This window comes from Rhinopithecus bieti, unplaced genomic scaffold, assembly GCF_001698545.2.
Source record: "Rhinopithecus bieti isolate Rb0 unplaced genomic scaffold, ASM169854v2 scaffold_16601, whole genome shotgun sequence".
In the NCBI taxonomy this organism is placed as follows: Eukaryota; Metazoa; Chordata; class Mammalia; order Primates; family Cercopithecidae; genus Rhinopithecus; species Rhinopithecus bieti.
The window spans coordinates 1,344,272-1,361,829 of record NW_016808732.1 but is presented as its reverse complement, the minus strand read 5'-3'; the positions used below and the strand labels follow the sequence as shown (position 1 = coordinate 1,361,829).

Below are 17,558 nucleotides of genomic sequence, written 5' to 3'. Positions count from 1 at the left end.
ATTATCCGGCTTACGTGTAGCACAGTGGTGCTGCTGACTGATGCAGCCAGCGTTCTCCCATTATCTCATTTCTGGGGAGCAGAGCTGCTACGTTGACCGAGGTCAGATGTGTCCTCAAGCCAGCTGTGCAGGGCTGGGGTGAGGCTCATGACCCTGTTTGACAGATGAGGATGCTGAGGCTTAGAAAGGTTTGGTGGATTTTGTCCCGTGCAGGAGTCTGTGGGCTGCAGAGGTGGCTTGGAGCCTTGGGGCCTCTGCCCACCTGCTGATGGCTGTTTCACGTCTCTGAGCCTCAGTTTCCTCCCCTGACCAAGGTGCTGGTGGTCATCAGGCTGCCCTTGGGAGGCATGATGAGGCTCACAGTCGGGGTGGGGGGTTCCATTTTACCCAAGCCCCGAGGACGTGGTCCCCAGAGGCAATCATGGCAGAGCCCCTGGGAGCGTCTTTGTAACCCCCAGGGTCTTGTTGCTTTCCAGGCCAGTCCCCGGAGGGGCCCTGCACCTGGAGCTGCATCAGGCCTGGACGGGCCTCTTCTGTTTTGGCTCCAGGCCCGGAGACCACAAGCGAGCTCCCTGGAGACCTGGCAGGATCCAACCGTGAACAGGTGAGGCCAGCGGCTTTCTGTGCATGTGTGCAGTGCCCCTGGGTCCCCTCAGCCCTGTCTCTTGCAGGGTGTGTGGCCACCCGCAGGAGGTGGGTGGGGTAAAGAAGCTCCAGGTCTGGAAGAACATTCTGGAAATAGTTGAGAGAGAGATTTGAGGAGAGGAAACGAAACATCCTGAGACCTGGATGGGGAGTGGGGAGGAAGGGGGTCAGCTGGGTGCCAGGCCTGGCTGCCATGGAACAGGCTTCCTCTCATTGACACCTCCTGACACCCACGAGGCGTTGCTGCCACCTCTGCTCTGGAGAGGAGACGAGACTCCAAGGGCTGCTGTGACTCCCCAAGGTCCCCCGCTTGGAGGTGGACCCCGAGATCCAGGCTCGACAGCCCACACCGCCCCATGCTGGCCCTGAGGGTCAGGAGCCTGTGTCCCGACCCACCTCCCGTGGCTTGCTCTGAGTCTGAGGCAGTCGTAGCCTTTCTCCACTTCCATTTTTTTCGTCCCTGAGAAGCAGAGCCATGCTGGGACCCGCGAGCCCGGCTGTGGTTGTATGGTTCTAAATAGAGAGGCCCTCCGTTATCTTTTCATTCATTCACGTCCTGCTCGCCCTCCATTATCTCTTCATTCATTCACATCCTGCTCATGATACATCTCTTATTTTTGTTGTTGGACGTCACATCCCTATATGCCTCACTCCTCACCACCCCCTTCCCTTGAAGCCCAGGGCAATGTCTTAGAACACGGAGGTGCCCCATTTGACAGGTGAGGTGGCTGAGGCTCCAGCAGGTTAAGGAACTTGCTCAAGGTCACACCCAGGATTGAAGCCAGGTCTCTAGGTCTATACCTCTCTGGGGCAAATGCTCTTTTCTCTGTGGGCAGCTGGGACAGTGGCTTGCTGTCTGGATTGAAGGACATTGCAGACAGAGGCAAAGACAACAGAGGAAGGGGTGCTGCCCACTGGCAGCTCCAGGGAGCAGGGAGGTGGTGACCCCTCCAGGCAGGGGCAGCGCTCCTGGCCTTCAAGCCCCCTCTGCCTGAAGGGCTTTGCTGCTTGTATGTCCACCTCTAAAGGCTCAGACTCTCTCTGTGCTTTGAGATGCTCCCTCTGTCCTGCTCTTCTGGGTCTTAGACCTGTTGAGCCTCTCCCAGCTATTCTAGGGGCCCCACTGAGAACTGCCTGCAGCCTGCCAGGTCTGGGAGCAGCCCCCGGGGACTCCCAGTGAGCCTAGCTAAAACCAAAATTCATCCTCAGGCTTCTCCCAGCCCAGCCGGGGCCTCTGCTGTGAGCTGGGCTCCTCCTCTCTGGATAAACACATCAAATAAGTGAAGATAAAAATACACTAAAAATATCAAGGAAACACCTCCTGTGTGCCCAGCACTGTTCTAGGCCCAGGAGTTGAATAAAGATGAAGTCCTGCCCTCAGGGAGTGGACGGCCTGCACGAACCCCATCCATGAGAGCCTTCTGCAGTGCTATTCACAGTCTGCATCTGTGCTGCCCAAGACGGTAGCCACGAGCCACACGGGGCTAGTGCCACTGCAGAACTGTTAACCTTGATTTAATTACTCTACATTTTAGGAGCTCCGTGTGGCCCATGACTAGTAGATTGGATGGGGCAGGGCTATAGGGGGAGTTAGATAATACAGACAGAAATATATAATATGGTGTGAGGGCATGGAGGGTGCTGTGGGAGAAGATGACACGAGGTGGATGGCCCGAGAGTGAGTCAGGGAGGGCCTTCTCAAGGAAGTCATTTGCACTGAGATGTGAATGGAGCCAGGGAGTGAGCCATGAGGGCATCTGGGGCAAGGACATTCTGGGCAGAGCGAAGAGCACGTGCAAAGGCCCTAGGGTGGTACCGGCTGTGTCCTGTGTGGGAAAGAGCTTGTCCCCTGTGCAACTGGTGAGGAGACATGGAGAACCCCAGGAGGTGAGTGGAGGTGGGTGCTGAATGGAGGAAGGGGCTGTTTCACACCTCATCTTCTCTCTCCATTCGTAGCTTACTCTGGCAGAGCCTCGCTTGGATGAACAGATTCTTCTCCTGGTCTGTGGCTGCCCCCCAGGGGAGTGCTTGGACAAATCACTCCTCCCCATGGACCTGGCCCGGATTTCAGAAAATCTAGCAGCTGACCCAGCCACAGAGGCCTTTCTCCTGGTGCAGACGTCCACACTCCCTCTCTGGGGGCCGGCTGGGGACTCCGCTTCTTGGCGACCACTTCTGCTCCAGGAGGTTCCCTCAGATGGACAACAAACCCAAGAAGAGTTGGCCACCACGTCCCCACCTCCTCCCAAAGACACAGGACCCCCCAGCTGGGATTGTCACCAGGCAAGAGACCGCAGTGCCTCCCTCTCCCATGAGGCCCCCCACTTTTCAAATCACCGATTTCCAAAAAAACACCCCAAGGATCTGAGAGACACTTGGAACAATGGAGGAGGAAGCCTGGGGAGGAGAACTGAAGAGGGGAGGCAAGGGGACTTTGGGCAGGAAGGGGAAAAACCTTGGTGACAAGCACCAGCCAAATCAGGAAAGCCATCAGAACCTGAGCTTGGAGAATGGGGCTGGAGCCACAGAGGGCGTGCAGGACCAGAATGGGGCTTCAGAGACCAAGGCTGCCACCTGCCGCCCTGGGACCTGGCAGGAGTTTTTGATGCCTCTTCTACAGGGGGAGGCCTCAGTAGCAAAGGAGGGTTCCGAATCCCTGAGAAGGAGGGAAAGGGTGGAAGGATATGTCTGGGGTCTCCGAGGAGGACTGTCATCAGAGAAGGAGGAAGCGGCACCCCTAGCCACCTTCTCCAGGTCTCACGAGACCAAAGAGCTGTGGCCAACAGTCAGTCAGCTCCTCGCAGGAAGAGGCAGAGCCATTGGGAGGACAGCTAGGGACAAGGAGGAAAACCAAATGTGGTTTGGAAATGCTCTGCTTCTGCAAGGAGAAAGCCCGGAGGACGAAGGGCTAGAGGAGAAGGATGAAGTGTCGCATCAAGAAGCATCCAGTCCAGGGTGCAGGGGTGCCCCCAAGGAGCCTGACTCCCAGGAACATGAGAGCAAGGAAATGCTTTTCTTCGCGGAAGAGACAGGTCTGCCTCTGTCTCCCAGATTTGCCTTATCAGCTGACGAGGGCGAACCCACTGGTCACAATCCACAGGCTGTGAGCAAAGGACAGGACAGGTGTGCACTCACAATCGATGAGCTTGCACAGGAGGTGGAGGCTTGTTTCCAGCAGCTGTCCACCCTGCAGCCAGGCAGTGGGGGCTGGCGGCGCTCAGCCTCTGCATGTGGGGGAGAGAACTGGAGCTTTGCTCAGAAGTGGCACAGTGGTGGGGAGAGAGCTCGCTCTCAGCAGGTTTGGGGAAATCGGGGTATTTGTTCTGATGAAGAAGCAAAGTCTAAAGAGAGTGATGAAGGTGATAAGCTGGGAAAGACCATGGCCCTGGGCACCAGCGAAGTTTCTGGTAACCCAGGGACACTGCCTGATTTGGATGAAGCCAGCTCAAATGCTCCAGAGGGGCCCGCGGAGCCCTGGGGTACCCTCAAGAGAGTCAGGAGCAGGTTTCGTCAGCTCATTTCTGGGTTGAAGAAACAGCGACACCAGATTTTACACGACACCACCGAACGTCACGGAGACCAAGAGCGGTGCCATGAAAGAGTGTGCGCCCTTGAAAGAGAGAGAGAGCGAGAGGTGACAAAAATGTCCAGGCTCGAGTGGGATAACCACAGGCTGGTAGGGGACATCTCTCAGTTAAAGAAAGAACTGGACCAATATTTACAGGTCATCTCTGACCTTGAAGACTGCAATGGGAAGAGTTACAGCAAAATTCTGGAGCTTGAAGAGGAAAATGAAAAACTGAAAGGGAATCTGGGCCAACTTCAGAAATCCATGTCTGAGAGTATCAGGAAATCCAAAGACACCATGGAGCAAGTCACCCTGGAAAACTGGAAGCTCCAGGCGCTGATCTCGGAGCTTGGCATTAGTTACAAAGAGCTGATAAAGGATATCGTGCTGGGAGTAGAAGACATGATCCGGGCCTTAAGTGGGGAGAACGAGCACCTTCTACACAGGGTCCATGTCCTGGAGAGGGAAGTCACCTTGCAGAGGAGCACGGATCAGGGGCGTTTGATGAGGGGAAGGGAGCACCTCCAGGGAAAAGCCAAGACGCACGCTGTAGACAAAGAGGTGCAGGTGACTCCACTCGCCGGGCAGCTGCTTTCAAGGGCCTGTGGGCCACTCTTGGCGGAGGAAGCAAGTCTGGCTGCAGGGCAGACAGGACCTTCCACAGGTGCTGGGAATTCTAGATGCGGTACTGATTCTCCCCCTCCATCCCTGGTCTGGAGAAACGCTGATGTAGCCAACAACCTGCAAGGAAATGTTGGTGGAGCAGGAGTGAAAGAAGCACATATGGAGAAAGAGGAGAAGAGGCCCAGGTGTTCTGTGGCTCAGGGGCAAGCTCTGAGGTCCCTGAGCAATGGCCCCACGGTAGGTTGGGTCTGCCTGACAGCTTACTCATCACACACAACTCTGTTCCAGGATCCACCCCATTCACTTATGCAGTTCACCAGAGTCCTGTGAGGGAGGTACAATCATTCTCACCACTTACCAGATGACAGAAGGTTGGTACAAAGAAAACAGAGAAATGCAGTCACCGCAGTCGCACAACCAATGAGGGGTGGAGCAGGGACTCACACCTCGGCGCTGTGGTCCCGGGATCTCTGTTCCCACCTGCCATGGGAGATTCAAGCCTGCCCCTCTGCTTAGGCTCCAGCGGGGCACCCAGAGAGTGTTCATACTTTAAGATCAGACCTTGCATTTTCCAACCCTGGGGTTTTTTAAGCGGCCCAAGTTCTAATTCTGTATATTGGGTCTTGAAAGTTGCAATGAAGGCCGGGCGCGGTGGCTCAAGCCTGTAATCCCAGCACTTTGGGAGGCCGAGACAGGCGGATCACAAGGTCAGGAGATCGAGACCATCTTGGCTAACACAGTGAAACCCCATCTCTACTAAAAAAAGTACAAAAAACTAGCCGGGTGAGGTGGCGGGCGCCTGTTGTCCCAGCTACTCGGGAGGCTGAGGCAGGAGAATGGCGTAAACCCGGGAGGTGGAGCTTGCAGTGAGCTGCGATCCGGCCACTGCACTCCAGCCTGGGCGACAGAGCAAGACTCCGTCTCAAAAAAAAAAGAAAGTTGCAATGAAAAGAACTATGGACTGTAGAGCATGATAAAACAAGGTTCCAACCAGGCTCTGTGCTTACAGAGCTGTGACTTTCAGGCCACATGCAGACTTCTCCGAGTCCCTCTCCTCATCTGTGGACAGTTCTTGACTGTTGGGAGTCCTGGGATAAAACATTCATAATATTCCTATGGTGACCTTCACCATGTGTAGAATATTTAGTGTTGAGACCCTGGCATGCATTCATTCCATTTTCTATCTCTGTTTTTCTCTCCCATCTTGCTCCACCCTCTCTGCCTCCTTTCCCTTCTCTGTGTCTCCTTCTCTATCTCTCCATCTTTCTGTCTCTTGCTCTCCCCCTGCTGCCTCCCTTTCCCTCTTTCTGTCTCTCTTCCTTCTTTCCTTTCTCTCTTTCCTCCCCACCCCCAACAATGTTATTAATCATTTCAAAGAATGTGTTTTCAGTTTTATTGATTTTATTTATTGTTTGTATTTTATTTATTGGTTTCTTCTTAGATCTTTATTATATTCTTTTTTTTTTTTTTTTTTTTTGAGGCAGAGTCTCACTCGGTCACCCAGGCTGGAGTGCAGTGGTGTTATCTCGGCTCACTGTAACCTCCGCCTCCCATAATCAAGCAGTTCTCCTGCCTCAGCCTTTCAAGTAGCTGGGACTACCGGCACACGCTGCCATGCCCGGCTAATTTTTTGTATTTTAGTAAGACAGGGTTTCACCATGTTGCTCAGGCTAGTCTCGAACTCCTGAGCTCAGGCAATCTGCCCACCTAGACCTCCCGAAGTGCTAGGATTACAGGCGTGAGCCACCATGCCCGGCCTCATTATATTCTTTCTTCCACTTTCTTTTGATTTAATTTGCTGTTCTTTTTCTTGCTTCTTGTGTTGAAAACTTAGGTCATTGATTTTCAGCTGTTCTTCTTTTGCAATCTATGCAATTAAAGCTGTAAATGTCTCTCTAAGCATCCCACACATTTTGAGATGAAGTCTGTTCACTTCAAAATAGTTTCTAAGGATTACAGATAAGGAATATGTATTGCCTATATACTATGTGCCAGGAAATTTATGTACTATCATTTATTCCTCAAAATTGCCTCAAAATGACATTGTTAGGGCCAGGCGCGGTGACTCACTCCTGTAATTCCAGCACTTTGGGAGGCCAAGGAGGACGGATCATGAGGTTAGGAGTTCGAGACCAGCCTGGCCAATATAGTAAAACCCCATCTCTACTAAAAATACAAAAATTAGCTGGGTGTGGTGGCACACACCTGTAGTCCCAGCTGCCTGGGAGGCTGAGGCAGTAGAATTGCTTGAATCCGGGAAGCAGAGGTTGCAGTGAGCCGAGATTATGCCACTGCACTCCAGCCTGGGCAACAGAGCGAGAATCCATCTCAAAAAAAAAAAAAAGACATTGTTATAGCTAGCCCTATTTTATTGATTTAGAAATTAAAGTCAAAGAGGATGAAATAAAAACAAGCAACAATAACCAAAAAAAAAAAAAAAAACTAAAATAGCTTCTAATTTCTATTATGATTTCTTCTTTGACCCGTGGGTTATTTAGAAACATGTTGCTTAATTTCTAAGCCTCTCTGGAATTTTTCAGTTATACATTTGTCCTTGATTTCTAGTTTCATTTCATTCCTGCCAGAAAGTATACAGTATGTTATTTTAGTCTTCCAAAATTTGTTGAGACTTGTTTTATCGACCAGGTTATGGTCTATGGCCAACAGTATATCCCACATGCCCTTGGAAAGAATGAACATTGTTTGATTGTTGCATATCAATTAGGCCAAGCTGGTTAATTGTCCTGGTTAATTGTCCTAATCAAATATCTTCTGTCTTTGCTGATATGTTGTCTATTTGTTTTGTCATTAACCAAGACAAGTTTTAAAACCTTCCACTCTGAGTGTGCATTTGTGTATTTCTCTTTTTAGTTATGTTATTTAAAAATCTATATATTATAATGTTCTTTAATTCTTATTTATTTGTTTATTTATTTATTTATTGTTGAGACAGTGTCTCGCTCTGTCACCCAGGCTGGAGTGTAGTAGTGTGATCTCGGCCCACTGCAACCTTTGTCTCCCAGGTTCAAGTGATTCTCCTGCCTCAGCCTCCCAAGTAGCTGAGACTACAGGCACCCACCATCATGCCCAGCTAATTTTTGTATTGTTTAGAAGAGATATGGTTTCACCATGTTGGCCAGGCTGGTCTCAAACTCCTGACCTCAGGTGATCCACCCGCCTCGGCCTCCCAAAGTGCTGGGATTATAGGTGTGAGCCACTGCACCCAGCTAATTTATTTTATTTATTTACTATTTTTTCTATTTGTCTCATCTGTTCTGTTTTCTTTTATTCTTTCTTTCATCCCTTTGTTTTGGTATTAATTATATTTTGTTATTTATTTTCTTCTCCATTAGCTTATGTTTTAGTATTATTCTTTTAGTGGTTACCCTAGGCATTTCAAAAATGTATCTAGTAATTATTTAAATTTACTTTAAATTAGTTTTTTTGCCGTATCCCGATTGATGCAAAAATTTTTCAGTAGTTTAACTTCATTTATTCTTTTACTTTTTATAATTTTTTGTTATATATTACTCCTATGTAGAATAAGTATTATAAGTCATTGTTATTTTAAACATCATATCTTTTTCATTTACCCATATCTTTACATGTTCTTATGTTGTTCATTCTTTCTTACTCTTGCGGCTCTGATTTCCTTTTGCCTTAAGAACTGTGGGTTTTTTGTAGTGAGAATTTTCTGGTGATTAATTTTCTCATATTTCTTTTATGAAAACAATTTTTTAACCTTCATTAAGTTTTTTTTCTTCCCATTGGGTTCTGAATTTTAGGTAGCCAGGTATTTCGCTCTCTTGGCTCCTTAACGTCTCATTCCATTGTCTTCCGCCTCTCATAGTTTCTGTCCAGAAATCAGTCGTAATTGTCATTGTTTTTCTCCCTCACTCCCCCTGAAATAAATGTGTTGTTTTATCTCTGACTGCTTTTATAATTTCCTATTTATCTTTGAGTTTTGGCAGTTTCACTATAATGTGCCTAGATATGGTTTTATTTGTTTTCGTCTTGCTTGTTTTTATTTAAAAAAATTTTTTTTGAGCTTCTTGAACTTGTGTGTTTATGTTTTTTTGTCAGACTTAGAAAATTCTTGATCATTATTTCTTCAAATATTTCATTCTCTTCTGTTTTCTTTTCCTCTCCTTCCAGAAATTCAGACTTTTGGCTCTATCTCACATCTTTCAAAATCCTGTATCAGTTTTAAAAATATGTGTTTCTGTTTGGATTTTCTATTGACCTGTCTTTTAATTCACTAATCCTATATTCTACCATGTCCCAACTTCTGTTAAATCTATTCAATGGGTTCTTAATTTTGTTTATTATATTTTGCAGTTCTAGAATATCCATTTTATTCTTTTAAAAAGAGATTCTGGTTCTCTGTTGAAATAGTCCATCTGTACATCCATTTTCTTTATTTTTCCTATGTTTTAAAAAATATATAGATCATAATTATTTTTAAGACCTTGAGGGGTTTTTTTTCTGCTAACACCAGTATTTGGATCATCTCTTTGCCTGCTCCTATTGACTATTTTGTTTATTGGTGAACAGTCACATTTTTTTCTGCTTCTTCATGTCTAGGAATTTCAAAAACTTTTATGTTGGACATTGTGTAAAATATGTTATGAAGATTCCTGATTATTGTCTTTCTCCAAAGAATGTTGAGTGAATTTTATTCTGGCAGGTAGTTGCATGATCAGCAGATCATCTTATTCTTGTGTAGGTCTGTTTAAGTTTTGCCCTCAGACCTCGTAGGGCTTGATATCACTCCTAAGGTGTGGCCCTTGCTCTTAGGGCATGGCCTATCAGTGACATCAGCTGAGTTCCACAGCATTCACCAAGTCCTCTCCATTTTGGCTTTGCCAGAACTCTGTCATCTTCTCAGAAGTGTGGGACCTGTGACATCTCTTCACCAATTAACCTCCAAGCTGCTGTTCTTTGCAAGGCTTAGAGTCTTCTACTGTGTTGCATAGCTTATGATTCAGCCAAGGACCCAAAGGACATTTCTAGGACAGTATTTGGGCTTTTATTCTCTGCAGCTCTCTCTTCCCTGTTACTTTGTTCCACAAACCCCAGCAGTCTTAGCATCCCTAAACTCCAAGCTCTATTTCTCCATCTAGAAGGACTACCACTTTCAGCTTGGGCTCTATTTTCAGGACCATTATTTGGAAAATGTTTCAGAGAGAAATCCAGGGAAAATGTGGAGCCTGCCTTGTTGTGCATGCTTTTTCTTAAGGATTGTGGCCCTGTAGCAGTCATCTTCCAATGCCTGCAAAGCATTGCTTGTATATATTCTCCCCAGATTCTATAGCTGTCCAACACCAGTGAGTAGGAGTGTGGAAATCTGAGGAGCTGAATACTGAGCTGAGACTTTCAAGGTTAGAAAAGAGCAGCGAGGAAGAGCATTCCAGGTAGAGGGAAAAGTGAGTGGCCAGGCCTTGAGGCAGGACAGAGGCTGGCTCATTGGAAAAACAGAAAGTAGCCAGCGTGGCTGGATTCCAATGGGCAAGGAGGGGTGTAGTGTGAGATGAGGTTGGAGAAGCTGTCACAAGTTAGGCTGTAGAAGGCTTGCAGGCCCTTGTTTTGATCTTTTCTAGATGTCGTAGGAAGCCATCAGAGGGTTTTGAGCAGAATGATGTGACCCAATTTATACTAGAAAAAGATCTGCCTGCTCTGAGAACAGTGATTTGGGTGAATTGAAGGAGAACAGGTTGAAAGGAGTTGGTGGCTGGATAGCCAAGAGGTGACACTGGGGTTGAGAAATTTGGAGTGAAAACTGGAGCTGGAGTCCATGGGACTTGGTGATGGACAGGAAGTCACCAACACCTGATGTGTTACTCTTTGACCTAGAACCCTCTGTGGCTTCCTACTGCACTGGACATGAGATCCCAACAAGTGCTCTGGCCCCTGAGACCTCAGGAGCTTCCACTGTTGCTGCTTACACCCCCAGCCTCCACACTCCATGCTGCCACCTCTGCCCTCATTTTTCGCCTTCTTTATCCACCCCTCCCTGCACCCAGCTTTCTCCTCTAAGTCTCCTGTTGGGGGGCCTCTCCTCCAGAAAGCTTCTCCCCACCCCCAGGCTGGGTTCTGTGCAGAGACAAGTCAGAGCCAACTCATGTGCATCTCCTCCCAAGTCTGCCTTCAGTGATACCATTTTGGTAGCTTGTAGTCAGTCCTGGTGGGAATATTCACACCACGGAAACTGGCAAATGCTACAAATTGGTACTATCCCCGCAACCCAGAATGTGGTTGCTATACAGTTGCCACCCCCCAACTGGATGATGTCTCTGTTCAGTGCTCCCTTCAGGTCATCACAGCCTCCTGGCTTCCCTTTATCAGACTGTATCGAATGTTGAATTACCTGCCTGTCATTCTTCCCACCAGCCTGAGCTCCTGGAGGGCAGTGTCAGCACCGCCCATCTCAGGCCAGTGTACAGCCAGCACATGTGCTCATGATGTCTGCTAGACAGCAGGAGACTCACTGGGCAACTCACAGGGCTACTGTGTGGGGTGGTCCCATGGGACAACAGGCTGGCCCCACCTGCACAGCCATTCTCTTTAGAGGATACTTGGGTGCTCTCTGAGGACCCAAGGGACAAAGCCCCAGTCCAAGTCACTGCCAGAGGAGGGAGGCAGAGGAGGCAACGTACTTCCCAGAAAGGCCAAGTTGTTTTGAAGTCTCGGAGCTGAATTTTACGGGACCATTCGGAGCACCCATCTGTTCTTGACAGGGCCCAGCCTGTGCATCTCAGGCCCACGTGGTGTATATTTCTATTAATTAAAAATATCTTCTGCTATTGTATATTTTATTACAAGAGAGATGCCCCAGCAGCCATGGAGCCACCTGGATTCTTCCTTCTCCTCCTCTTCTCCCTCGTCTCTCTTTCCCAAGCAGGGTAGCTTGGGTTCCCCCTCCTACCCACCCCTGCTAGGTCGGGATGAGTTTTGGGGGTCTTACAACTCCCAGGGAATCTGCCTTAAAGGAGAAGGGAACTGACATCACAAGGGGGAAGGGCGTTTGAGAAGCATATGAGTTTCTGGGCTCCTAAATCTTCACAAATGGAACTTTCAGCAGTGCTGTTCCCTTCTAAGGCCACCTTAGCAGCATGAACCAAGAGCTTAAAGATGCTCATGTCGGGCCGGGCGTGGTGGCTCATGCCTGTAATCCCAGCACTTTGAGAGGCCAAGGTGGGTGGATCACCTGAGGTCAGGAGTTCGAGACCAGCCTGACCAACATGGAGAAACCCTGTCTCTACTAAAAGTACAGAATTAGCTGGGTGTGGTGGCACATATCTGTAATCCCAGCTACTCAGGAGGCTGAGGCAGGAGAATTGCTTGAACCTGGGAGGTGGTGGTTGCAGTGAGCCAAGATCACACCATTGCACTCCAGCCTGGACAATAAAAGCAAAACCCCATCTCAAAAAATAAATAAATAAATAAATAAAAATAAAAATAAAAAAAGATGCTCACGTTGCTGACCCGGAAATATCCCCTGATGATCTCAGGGAAAGCGTCAGAGGTATGTCCAAATATTTATGTACAAGGGTCTTTGTCACAGTTCCAACTGTAACAGCAAAATGTTAGAATAATCTGAGTGTTCAGCACGGCCACAGGAGGCTGCGTATATACTAATAACAGAATTTTCAACATTATTTGGTAATATGGAAAAACGCCCATGACATGGTGTTAAGGGAGAAAAGCAGAAAGCAAAAGAAATATATCACATTTTAAATTTTATATAGAAAAATATGTGTTAGTATGTATGTTTATGTATGCTTGTGTGTATGTATGTGAGTTATTTTTAAAAAATAAGAATTTAGACTTCAAAACCATTTGGGGGCAGTAGCACCTCTCCCATTTTGCCACACTTCCCACAATGCAAAGCCAGCCTCTTCCCTCTCACTGTCTTGCCTCCCAGAATTTCCCTTTGGCATCTGAATGAAACCCGCTACTCTCACGTTAGATCCAAGAAGAGTAAGAGGCAATTGTATTGATCTAAGAAAAGTGCCTATGGGAGATATAGTATCTTCTGTTTTATATAAATATATTATGCTTTAGCGTAATAAGCATCTCATAATTTGATTGGAACATTCAATTTCACTCATCACCCTGTTTCAGTATAACAGTGACTGGCATCTATTACAGCAGATTCTGGAATGCCACCCCACTGCACATATTTTTGAAGCTAATATTCCAGGCTGTTATTCTGGGACTCTCCAGGCCCTCCCCAATGTCCCCCTCCAGAAACCAAGCAGAACCACCCACTCTTATACATGCACATGTCGAGGGGCTTAGCAGGAAGTCTGCAGAAAATCTATGGATAATAAAGCTTCTATAGGATAATCGGATTGGGAGTGATTTCTGCTACCCTATTTTCTAAAACTGTTTTACTGTAAGGGAAATGTAAGTGGGAAAAAAACAAAAAAAGAAAACAAACTAAGGAGTGGGGAAACAGGTATAGTTTGTTGGCTAAGACAAATAGTTTGGAAGATAACCTAAAAATTTCATTCAAATCCGTGCGTTCCGCAGCTCCAGGACTCAGAGGCCGAGGTTACTGAGGAGGATCCCAGGCTGCGTGCCCAGCAGCTCCATCACCGGGTGCTGACCCTGCAGTGCCAGCTCCGGGACCAGGGCGCTGCCCACCAGGCATCTCGGGACGAGGCCACCCGCCTCCAGGAGGAGCTCCAGACCAAGGTGTGGGAAACACTTTCTTTCCCCTCTTGTCAGCCAGGGCTCCCACACCCCAGGGCGCTTGGGGAGTGGATAAGGATGAGTTGAGCACTCCCTCACCCTTCCAGCTGGTTGGGAGCAGGTACTGGATTTTTTTTTTAATTTTTTTTTTTATTATTATACTTTAAGTTCTAGGGTACTGGATTTTTAAAGTATAGGACAGTACTAGGAAGGAAAACACAGACTCTATGATCCCTTCTCTGTTAAATTTAAAAATGCACATATGTGGTTTATTTAAAAAGTCAAGCAGGTTTACAGTGTCATATAAATAAAAGTTAAAGCCCTTCCTCTGTCAGAGGCAAGTGGATGTGTCTATGACACGGCGGTGCAGATGCAAAAGTATACAGGTACCAGAATTGCACAGAATTTAACACGCAGACGCACACGCCTAAAACTGGAGAGAGCTGAAAAAGCTCAGTGAATTGCAGCCATTTCAATTCCTGGTTGTGATATGACACTATAGTTTTGCAAAATATTCCCACTGGGGGAAACTGGGCAAAATGTACAAGGGTGCACTCCAGCCTGGGTGACAGAGCAAGACCCTGTCTCAAAAAACATGTACGAGAGAGCTCTCTCTATTATTTCTTACACCTGTCTGCAAATCTTAATCATCTAAATTTTTTTAAATAAAAAATATAAAAGCTTTCCTTCTTCTCAACCTCAACCTTTTCTGACTTCCAATATTTTTTCAACCCTATCTACCCACTTTCTGAATGTGTGTAGATGTGTACATGTTTGAAATTATACTGTACAAAACTATTCTACATCTTCATTTTCTCATTTAAGAATCTTGTGGTATTTTCATATCAACACATACAAAGTGACCTCATTCATTTAAAATCGTGTGTATTATGTCATCATGAGGCCAAATCATAACTTGTTTAATCAAGTTTTTTGTTGGTGGAAATTCAAGTTGTGTCTGTTTCTTTGCATTACAAATGCAGCTTCAATGAACATTTTTATCTCTCGGCATATACATCTGCTGTATATCTAAATGGGAAATTTCCAGCAAAACAAAGGATGTATAAATTAACTGTGATAGGGAATGGCAAATAATCCTCCAAAATGATAGTATCATTTTGCTATCATTTTGGAAACGGGTCTACTCATTTGCCCATAACTTGTTATCCTGAATGTTAGCAACTTTACAATTTTTGAACAAGTTGATAGATGAAAAATACAGCCTCAGCATTACAGTATAATTTCTGCCTCTTCTCCCATGTGTTTTTGGTAAGATCAAAGCATGTTATACGTAGAGTTTTATGTTCATTTGTCCATGTGGCTGCATAGTCCTCGTACGTATGACTGTTTGTGTAGTAATCTATGATTTTTTGTCTATGATTGACTGTGTAGTAATCTATTGGGTGGATGTGGTTTCCTTAACTATTCCCCAATTGTTACATCTAGAGCTATTTCTATGAACTTACAGATAACTGTTTATCTAAAACAGTTCAGAGAACTGGGACTACTGGCTCCAAAGGTGGGAATATTGTGGAGTCTTAGCTACATATCACAAATTGCTTTCCAAAGTAGTGGTATCCCCTTCCATGCCACCAGCAATAATTGAGTGTGTCTCTTTCACTGTGTCTTCAACCAACACAAGAGCTAGTATTGCTTTTTTCTCTTATCTGTCACTGGCCTGTGGGGAGGGGGGGTGTGTGGAAACTGCAGTTACACGTGAATTAGACTTTAAGTATATTTTAAATTATTTTCATTCTTTTTTCTTTCTGCTCAGTTTCAGTATTTCCTTCGAATCTCTCTTCCAGCTAAATAGTACTCTTTGGATGAATCTAATTTGCTCTTAAACTCACTTTAGTTCTTAATTTCAGTTCGTCTATTTTGCAGGTTGAGAATTTCCCTAGGATTCTTTTTAGCAGTTCTCAGTTTTATGATGAAATTTTTGTAATATAATTCCTGAACATCTCAGTTGCAGTTGCTTTAAAGAGGAAGAGTGTCTCTGATCACTTTATTTCATGTTCTCACCAGCAGTGTAGGAAGGTTCCAACTTCTCACCCTCACTAACATTTGCTACTAGTCGTCTTTTTTATCATAGACATCCTAGTTAGTGGGAAATTGTCTTTCATTGGTTTTGAATTGTATTTTCTGATGGCTAATAATGTGGGACATCTTTTCATGTGCCTATGGGTCATTTGTATGTCTTATTTGAAGAAGAGTTTATTCAGATTCTTCCCATTTTTCTAATAGGGTTAATTGACTCTCTTTTTGTTAAGTTGTGAGAGTTCCTTTTATGTTCTAGATAGAAGTCCTTTATTAGATATATGATTTGCAAATATTTCCTCCAATTCTGTAGGTTATCTTTTTAATTGCTTCTCGTTTGCTTTTTGATTGCAAATGCCCAATACTTATCTCACTGTGGCATATTTAGGTTATTTCCTAAACTGAAGCAGACAGAAGGCTTAATCCAAGCCTGCAAATATGATTGAGTGCCTTTTGAATATAAGACAGTCTGCTTAAAGCTGGAATTTTACTCTTTGAATATATTAGGAATGGTGTGCCAAAAACAGATATATGGAAATGTTCACTGAAATCTTGTTTGTAAAACAAAGAAACAGAACTAATATAAATTTCCATAAACAAAGAACTGGTCAAATCATTTTATTTCAGCTTCGTGATTAAATAATATGCAAGATTTTAAAAGAATGAGGTCAGTTTCTATGTGTTAATATGAAAATAACACCAAAATTTTTGTATCACATACAAACTGATCTCATTCTTTTAAAATCTTGCCTATTATTTAATTATGAAGCAAGATGCAAGATCTTTTGCGTAATATAATTTCATATACACACATTCTGACCCATATGAGTATGTTGGTCAGAAGAGGTTGGGGATGAGGAAGAGGCTTGTGGCTTTTTATTTGATTTTTTAAACTGACTACAAAGGGACTGAGAGAGTTAGAAGAACTCACACAACACCTGCTTTGTTGTATCTTATGGCTCAGGAATCCAGACAGGACTCGGCCAGGCTCTTCCGCCCTCCAAGGGATCAGTGGGCATGACTCAGTGGTATCCAGCTGGATGCCAGGCTTGACTGGGGGATCCCTGGCGACCTCACTTACATCCTGGCCCCTCTGCAGGGTGGCGGAAGGCAGCCCCCACCTGTGCCTTCCCTTTTCTGTCATGTCTCACAGTCTCCCCAGTGGGCACTTGGGATTCTTAAATCCTGGCTCAGAAACAGAAGAGACCCAAAGTGGAAGCTGCCATTTCCTCTTCAAGGCTGGACCCATAAAGGCCCCAGGGCCACTTCCACTGCATTGTGTGAGTCAAGGCTTCTCAGGCCTGCCCAGATCTGAGGGAAGAGGATAGGAGCCCCCTCCACAGGGAGCAGTCTCAAAGAATCTGTGTCCAGCTTTCATCTGCCCCTAATAGTAACATGAGTTTATTGATCACTGACAGATGCCAGGGCTTGTTCTAAGCACTTTACATGAATGGGTTCACTGAATCCTCACTACAGTTCTCACCAGCGGGGGGGGGGGGGGGGGGGGCACTCATATGAGCCCCCTTCACAGATGAGAAGACTGAGGCAGAAAGAGTGTCTTGCACAAGATCTCAGTTCCAGCGACTGGCTGAGCCGGGATTACGACCCCTGGTGTCTGGCTCAGGAGCTTGTATATTTACCACAAGACCAGAAAACTGCCAGGCTGCTTGGAGACTCAGAAGAGAGCTTGGAGTTGGCCCCGGCTACTGTAGCTGGGCAGAGCTGATTCTTGAGTATTCAGAACATCTGCCCTCCCGTGATCCTGCCAGGCAGGTGGTGGGAAAGGCCCCTGTTCCCAGCACTGAGTCCCCCTGAGGGTAAAGAGGGCAGGCAACTGCCAGCTGCTCTGAGCCCGGCTTGCCTGGGGAAACTCTGGACAGTGGTAAAGGACAGTGCAGTGCTGTCAAAAATGTCGCTTTTATTTCAGCTTGAAGAACTTCAGAAAAAGCAACATGAAGCAAAGTTGGCGGTGACTCCCCTGAAGGTA

General features: G+C 46.2%; 1 protein-coding gene across 1 annotated transcript in view; it reads left to right on the top strand.

Moving 5' to 3' along the window:
* The first annotated feature begins 3,281 nt into the window (after positions 1–3,281).
* The window catches only part of CUNH4orf50 (chromosome unknown C4orf50 homolog), a 31,046-nt gene continuing 16,769 nt past the window's right edge, over positions 3,282–17,558 (top strand). The window contains exons 1-3 of the mRNA XM_017887083.1: positions 3,282–5,074; positions 13,373–13,537; positions 17,499–17,555. Coding sequence (XP_017742572.1) covers positions 3,500–5,074; positions 13,373–13,537; positions 17,499–17,555 — 1,797 coding nt within the window. The 5' untranslated portion in view covers positions 3,282–3,499. The remainder of the gene's footprint in view (positions 5,075–13,372; positions 13,538–17,498; positions 17,556–17,558) is intronic.